The 8047-nt window shown below is 48.5% G+C and overlaps 1 protein-coding gene across 1 annotated transcript in view; it reads left to right on the top strand.

The window, feature by feature from the left end:
* Positions 1-4258: 4258 nt before the first annotated feature.
* The window catches only part of Znf436 (zinc finger protein 436), a 22812-nt gene continuing 19023 nt past the window's right edge, over positions 4259-8047 (top strand). The window contains exons 1-2 of the mRNA XM_013348304.2: positions 4259-5584; positions 6344-6470. Of these exons, the coding sequence (XP_013203758.1) occupies positions 5552-5584; positions 6344-6470 (160 nt within the window). The 5' untranslated portion in view covers positions 4259-5551. The remainder of the gene's footprint in view (positions 5585-6343; positions 6471-8047) is intronic.

Genomic DNA, 8047 nt, shown 5'->3' with positions numbered 1-8047 from the left:
TTGGGAGGCAGAGGCAGGCGGATCTCTGTGAGTTTAAGGCCCGTGTGTGTGTGTGTTTGCAAGTTCTCTTCATTGAACCTGGAGCTCACCAATTAGTAAGCCGCAGGGACTATCCTGTCTCCATCCCCAGCGATGGAATTACAGTATGCCACTACACCCAGCTTTTACATGGGTGCAGGGGATCAAACAGTACAACAAGCACTGTATTGACTGAGCCATCTTCCAAGTCTTGGGTTTTTGTTTTTGTTTTCTGAGACAGAATTTCTCTGTGTAGCCCTGGCTGTCCTGGAACTAGCTCTTGTAGACCAGGCTGACCTCGAACCCACAGAGATCCACCTGTTTCTGCCTCCCAAGTGCTGGGATTCAAGGCGTGTGGCACCACCGCCTGGCTTAGTTTTTCATCTCTTAAAGGCTGACTGGCTCAGTGGTAGACTCTGGGAGTCTTACGCATGTGAGGCCTTTCCCTCCTGCAAGCCCACACCTTCCCCCATCCTGGCATCCACTAGAGCTCTTTGTATTATTAGACTCTTTATAAGCTGAGGAGCCCAAAGTTCAGGGAGTAATTTGTTCTTGGGAGACAGAACTTGGATTTGGACTCAGATGCCCAGTTACCTTCTGAGTCACTTCATATAGCTTCACCACACAGAGCATCTGTGATACATTTAACCCCCTCCTGTCTTGGACAATGGCCACCATGTGCTAAGGTCCTCCTGTGTCACTCTCACACTTAATCCTCCCAGCAGCCTTGCAGCCATGTAGGGGGCGGTGTCCAATTCCTAGTTTAGGATCTAGCACAGAAAGGGGATAATAACCCGGCTCCAGTTGGTGTCTTTAAACAGTCTAGGCAGTACCAAATCAGTTTGTTATGCATTTTCAAAGCTATGCTCTACATCTTTGGGAGAATCCTCTCTTTGGGGAAAACCAGCAGAAGCATTAGGAGACCAAGCTCCCCAGTCCTCTGTGCCCTGCCCTCCTCCTGCAGGGCCCATCTGCTCTCCTCACCTAGCCCAGCCCCCAGGGCCTTAGTGCTGGACTGACTACCAGCTTCACTGATCTGCAGCCAAAGGAGGAGACAGGCATGCAAGGGAACGTGAGACACTGTCCTCGCCCTGCAGCTCCTCCCTCCAGTCCTAAGGAACCCAAGTCAGGCTGGAGCAGAGCTGTCTTTTCCCGCCTCTGTGCCTTTGCACAAGCTGTTCAAGACTGAAGCTCTCCCTCCTACAGTCTTCCTCTCTGGCATGCCCACAGTGTGCAGACTGCTTGAATGTCACCTCCACTGCAAAGCCTCCTTCATCCCTAGGGAAAAGGGGGTGGCAGATGGGGACATGACGGGATGCATGTCTGGGAGCCGCTGTAAGGTCAAGGGAGACCCAAGTCATTTCCTTGAGGGAATTACAAACACAGAGCCATAATTTAAACTGTTGAACAGATTAATGCCTCTAATAGCAAAGAAAAACTACCATTGGACTGCTCATAGATAACCATAGGATTGATTAAAATATGGGGCTGGAGAGCTGGTTCAGAGATTAAAAGTGCTTGTTCTTTTAGGGAACTGGAGTTTGGTTTCAGGTACCCACATTGGATGGCTCACAATGGCCTGTAATTCTAGCTCCAGGGGAACTGACTCCTGGCTTTTCAAGAGTTCTCAGGGCATCGTCACAGGCTTGCAAGCACACGCGCACGCAAGCACACACACACACACACACACACACACGCACGCACGCACGGCGTGGGGAGTTAATAAAATGAATCTTTAGAAAAAATGTTTATTAAAAATAACCATTCCCAGAGCCCCCCAGGAACACAGCTCCAGTAGCAAATGCTTATATTTTAAACACGTGCGAGGAAGGGCCTCGTTTCCCAGGGCCAAGCCGTGCTGAAGCCTCCACACGGAAGGTGCTCATCATTTGCTGAATGATGGGGACAGATAGGACTTTCCAATTCACTCGAGAAAACCCCAAATAGTATTTCTGAATAACACTGAACAATAGGGCAGGAAGCTGCCTCCTCCTCCCGGGACAGCCCCCCAACCCCCTCCATGCCCCAATCCCCGGAGTTAAGCAGCAAGCTGCCACAGGAAGACCTTCAGCCACTGTCCTTCCTGCCCCGCTCCCCCAGGTGCTTCCCACGCCATTCAGGCCTCCTCTCTACTCCCAGGTGGATAAAGAAAAAGCACTCCTGAGGCTGACGAGCTGGACCACAGAACCATCCTGCCCCCAGGCGCAGTCCTTGGGAATAAAAAGAATAGCAAGAGGGACAGACGAGGATTTAAAGCTTGACCGCAAGGGAACAAAAGACCTCAGAGTTTACAAAGGCTCTGCTAGAAGAGCCCTGAAAGGGGAGCTCCTTCTGCGTGGGATCTGTCCCTCTTCTCACCCTAGAGACCTGCTAATGAGCAGTACAGGCCTCCTCTGTGTTTCTAGGAGTTTGGTTATTGACCCCTGACTCAGTTTTCTCTGAGTGAGAGCTCAACTTTCTGGGCTGCTGGCAATCCCAAATACTAGGCTTGAATATATATATATATATATATATATATATATATTGAACTTGAACCCACCCACTGGCCCAGCTTCCAGTTCTTTCTGCATTTCCAGCAGAAACAATCATGTAAGGATAAGGTCACCCCAGAGTTGCTATGATTTCCCAGACCTTCAGGCCATCGAATATACCCACAGACCTTTCTGTACGTTTTTCCTGCTACCAAAGGTAGGATCCATCCAAACATCTGTGGTATGATTGTTCATTCTGTGCAGGTGTGCTTTAAATCCCTTCTCAGCTTCCTTAGCTATGACAATTCCAACTGTACAGAAAAGGGAGATGACAGGGCTGGAGAGGTAGCTCAGTGGCTATAAGTATATACTGCTCAGAGGGGGAGTGGTGGCACAGGCCTTTAATCCCAGCACTTGGAAGGCAGGGGCAGGTGGATCTCTGTGAGTTTAAGGCCCGCCTGGTCCACAAAATGAGATCCAGAACATCCATGACTACTCAGAGAAACCCAGTCTCAAAACAAGAGCAGCAACAAGTGTATTCTGCTCTTGGAGAGGCCCCAAATTTGTTGTCCAGTGCTCTCCCCCATAGGGTGGCTCACAATCACTTGTAAATCCAGCAGGGGATTGGACCCTCTTCTGGCTTCCTCAGGCACCTGTACTCGTATGTGCATAAATGCACCCCCCCCCAACCAATACAAATCATTAAAAATAAAATAAGTTTTAAAAAAGGAAATGGGTCTGGAGAGTTTTTCCTGAAGAAACACAGCCTAGGCCCTGATTTTGCTCTGTCTGACCTTTATGGCCACACTCTTCTGGCTCTTGTAAATTCTTCAAGATTCTAATTTACATGGTGGCTGGATCAATTTTACAGTAGGTAGAAGGAATAATTTTGTGTGGCATTGACACATTTTTGTGTCCCAGCTTTATAAGTGAAAGAGCAGCACAGGTAGAAAAGCTGCATTGTGGCTGGTAGGGGTACTGCTTGCTCATTTGTAGATCCTTGAGTCATATAGCCATAAATAACTGGGCACTGGGAACAGGACACTAATAAAAGCATGGCTGGGAATATTTGAAAAAAAATTTTTTTTAAGTTCTTCAGTGCGTGGATGTATCTGCAAAACAAAAGAAAAGCCCTTTTTCCCAGCCCAGGCAGAGAAGTCTCCTGTTCAGTCAGAGACAACAGGCTTCTGGGCATCAAGCCAAGGTTCTTGGGATATTTATAACTTGAAGAGGGTGGGAGTCCCTAATAAGCTGCTATATTCTTTTTCCATCACTTCCCTCTCCAAGGCTACAGCAAGCTGGAAGCTCTTCCCCACGCAGAATGCCTGCTTTGCCTAGCCCTCCTCTTCCATTGTCTGATTCCTTCATCCCGGCTGAAGGCTCCAAGTCCTACTGTTTGGAGGACTCTTACTGAATGTAGCTTAGCTGCTGTTGGTGTTTATTGGTCAGCTGTCGTTGCCTCAGGGATCTGTTTATGAGCTTGTGGTTTTCTCGGGAGCAATAGAACAGTCTGAGGTCTCTGCAAATCTTGAAGCTTTGGGCTCAATCCTACCATCAAACTCTGGCCTTTGCCTGTTCATCTATGGATTCGGATTTCTACCCATGGCTCTGAGATCTCCGGAATCTGCTGGTGATCTCTAGAATCTTTTCGAACGTCAGGGCTCTTTAGAACTCTGAGGCTTGGGGATCTCAGGCCTCTCGAGGATCTTGGAACCAGCGATCCGCGGTGTTTCACAGGCCAGGAGGTAAGCCTGTTCATTCTGCCCTAACCCGGGTTTGTGGCTTCTTTGAAACAGAGACTGCTAACATCCTTAGGACCCTTTCAGGTTCAATCATCATAGGCCCTGGGTCTCCATGGTGTTGGGAGGTCTTCAAGAATGTTTCAGCAGAGAGACCGTCAATCGTGCAAGTTCCTTGAGGCTCCATTATGAGACCAGCTATCTCCCTACACATTCTAGCTCCTTACCCGCTTCTGATTTCAGTGTTCTGGCGTTTTAGATAATAAGTGCACTTGGGTCGGGTCTCTATAAAACAGCGCTAGAAGCTCCCTACAGGGTTAACAGGATACCGGATCCTGGCTGCAGACTGCACTCCCACATAGGGCATGCAGCACGAAGCCTAGTGGAATATGTAGTCTGCAGGCAGGTTGCGAATACTGCAAGTTCTTTTGGGAGTTGTAGTTCTTGGACGCGGAGAGCAAGCGCTGCAGGCGGCACTGGGAGGTGTTGCCAGTACGTGGGCGGGGCCCAAAGTTCCACCTCGGCCTGGGAGTCTCCCGAGGGAGGGAACTGGAGCGTTTTCCCGCTCTGGACTGGGCTGTCAAATAAGGGTTGATCCCAGCTGAGTTCAGCCCAGGCCGCCACACTCGCGGATAATATCTGACTCAAAGACGGCCGTAGGGCCATGAGAAAAAATCAGGGAAGCCTCCTTTACTGAGTCGTGCTGTGGTCTCCGAGAAGAAAGTGAAGGACGTTGCCCTGTCTCCTCCCTTTTGTTCTTTTTCCACCCCAGCTCTTGGCCTCTAAGTGGCCTTTGTACGCCAGAGTGGAACTCCAAGTCCCGGCAGGCCGCGAGGCGCGCGCACGCGTGGTGGAGATGCTCGGCCACGCGGCAGGAGGAGGGCTGATGATTTGGCATCTGATTGGCCTCGTGTTTGATGAGGTTTTTCTGCTGATTGGTTGAGGTTGCTGCCGGAAAGGCCCTTGCCCGGAGATGGAAGAGCAGAGGCGTTCTGTAGGGCTGGGTTGAAAGCCTCCGTCTAATAGCATCGGCCTGACCCCCAGTCCGGGGGCGGGGGGCACTAGCCAGGGGCTGTCCTCCCTTACTCTAGCCTTGCCTGTTCTTGGTTATTAACCGAAACGCGGAGAGCGGGTCACCCTCGGGGGTCAGAGAAGGAGGAGAGTGACCGGTCCTGGGCCGTTCCTGCATACCCGGCAACCAGAACTCCAGCCCTAGGGAGTGGGCAGGGCCTCTAGCCGCGCCTCGCTCCCTGCTTTTCATCTCCTTCAGCGTTGTCTACTTTTCCTGCTCTCTCTCCCAGGAGACAAACGTTTGAGCCTGAGATGGCAGCCACCCTGCTCATGGCTGGGTCCCAGGTAAGCCGGGGGTGGCTTCCCGGACCTCGCCTCTGCTTTCCCATCTCGCCCGGTGTTTCCCCGTTCTGCAAACCCTATAGGAAATTCCCTGGGGTTAACTCATTTCACTATTTTGCTGCAGGGGCTTAGTGCTGGCTAATTTAGTCACATACAGGCATATATCGAACATCTACTGTATGCCTTTAACTACTGAGGAGAATAAAACCGAACAAGATGGGTGATACCCTCCTTGCCAACTATCTGTAGAGAGAGAGGTGCACCCGATTAACCTTGATACAATATGATAAACCCTCTGCCGTAGCAAGAAAGTGTTGTGGTGTGGGAACAGCAAAATCGTGGCGTGATTAACTCTTATGCGGTATCCGAGGAAAGAGTGAAGAGCAAATGGGGGGAGAGGGGCAGGAAGAACGACAGTTGGCGCTCGAACTGGACCATAAAGAAGAGAATGTCACTGGTCTTAGAAAAGGAGAACATTGCAGGTAGAGGTCTGGAGCCGTGTAAGTTCTAGGTCTGAAGAGGATGTGTCCCAAAGTGGGCAGGGATATCTAGTAGATTGCCCGAGGAGGCAGCTAGTAGATCGCCCTGCCTTTTGACCACATGTCTTTTTTTCTTTCTTTCTTATTTCTTCTTTGCACTCTACAGATCAGACTTAATGCCAATGCCTTCTCGACATTTCTAACCATGTCTCTAATTTCAAGAAGAAAGTCTGGGACTAAACTCCTAGATGCTAAGTAGTGAGGAAGCATTGTGTGATTTCAGGCCCCTGTGACATTTGAAGATATGGCCATGTACCTCACTCGGGAAGAATGGAGACCTCTGGATCCTACACAAAGAGACCTTTACAGGGACGTGATGCAGGAGAATTACGGAAATGTTGTCTCACTGGGTGAGTGGGCATTTTTACCTTTTCTCCCGTCTCCTGTTTTGAACCTGTCAAAATGACTTAGGTCTTTCAGTGCAGACTTGTTTGTTTGCTTTTAAGGGAAACCAGACAATTAGTGATGCAAAGCTTTAAATGTGGGATGATCTATGTTATATGGTCGGGGAAAAAAATGGTTTCTGCAGTTTTAGAGACTTTGAGGATCCTCATTCCATGAGTCATTCGCCATCCGGCAGCCTGTTTGTACAGATCGCTGACCAAACAGGTCTGGCGCTGTGGTGCCTGCCAGGACATAAAGGCCCTGTAAATGCCCTGTAAATGGTGCTTTTTCTCTAGGGCGCTAGAAGACGAGGGCTCCTAAGCAGGTTCACAGAAGGGCAGAAGCCGCCCCTTTTGTGTTTGTTTTGGCTCCATGGCTGCAGTTTTGCCTCAGGTACTTTATCTGGGTAGGTTCTTGTCTCGAGCAGCTTCAGAGGTGCTCATCCTTCAAGTGTGCCGTGTTGTCTCAGGAATCCTCTCACGGTTAGATCACAAATCCCATTGAGAGGAGAACTTATGAGGCTGGGGGCTGCCGCTCAGTGGGGAGGGTGCTTAGCATACTTGAAACCCTGGGTTTGATTCTCAGCAGTGCATAAAGCCAGGCACAGGACTAAGATATTTTAAAATGTTTTTATCCTCAGAACAAAAGGTAACCTGAGGGGTTTTCTTAACCTGGACTTTCTCTGATATCCCAATTTCTTTGGCTTCTTCTATTGTGTGAATTTTTTAGTCTTTTGGCTTTTTGAGGGGCCCACCACCCAGCTCCCAAATAAATCACATAGAGATTTATTATTACTTATGAATACCCAGTTTTAGCTTGTCTGGTTTCTTGCCAGATTTTCTTAACTTACATATTTTTATCTATCTATCTATCTATCTATCTATCTATCTATCTATCTATCTATCTATCTATCTATCTATCTATCTATCTCTGTCATGTTAACAGCATTCTCCCTGCGTGTATGCTTGCCTGCCAGGAGAGGGCACCAAATCTCAGTATAGAGGGTTGTGAGCCATCATGTGGTTGCTGGGAATTGAACTGAGGACTTCTGGAAGAGCATTTACTGTTCTTGACCTCTAAGCTATCTCTCCAGCCTCTTCTTAACTTACATTATCCTGACTACTTTTTGCCTCTGGATTTTTATCTTTTTCTATTTCTGTATTCCCTTCTTTCCTTCTTACTCCATGACTGGCTGAGTGGCTGGCCCCAGTGGCCTCCTCTTAGATTTCTCCTTCTATTTATACTCTCTGCCCTGCCTATCCTTGCTTCTGCCCTGGCCATTCATTTCTTTATTAGGATCATCAGGTGTTAAGTAACAGTTTCACAGATAAACAGATGCAGCATAAACAAAAGTCACATACCTGAAAATAATATTCCCTAACATTCTTTGTAACAGGAAGGCTGCTTGTTTGTCCTGGCTGCCCAGAACTGAAATAATCACACAGAAACTATATTTATTAAATCACTGTTTGGTCCATTAGCTCTAGCATCTATTGGCTAACTCTTACATCTTAATTTAACCCATTTCTAGTAATCTGTATAT

Source organism: Microtus ochrogaster, chromosome 10 (genome assembly GCF_000317375.1).
Source record: "Microtus ochrogaster isolate Prairie Vole_2 chromosome 10, MicOch1.0, whole genome shotgun sequence".
Classification (NCBI taxonomy): Eukaryota; Metazoa; Chordata; class Mammalia; order Rodentia; family Cricetidae; genus Microtus; species Microtus ochrogaster.
Note: the sequence above shows the minus strand (reverse complement) of the source record. Positions and strands in the feature narration are given on the sequence as shown.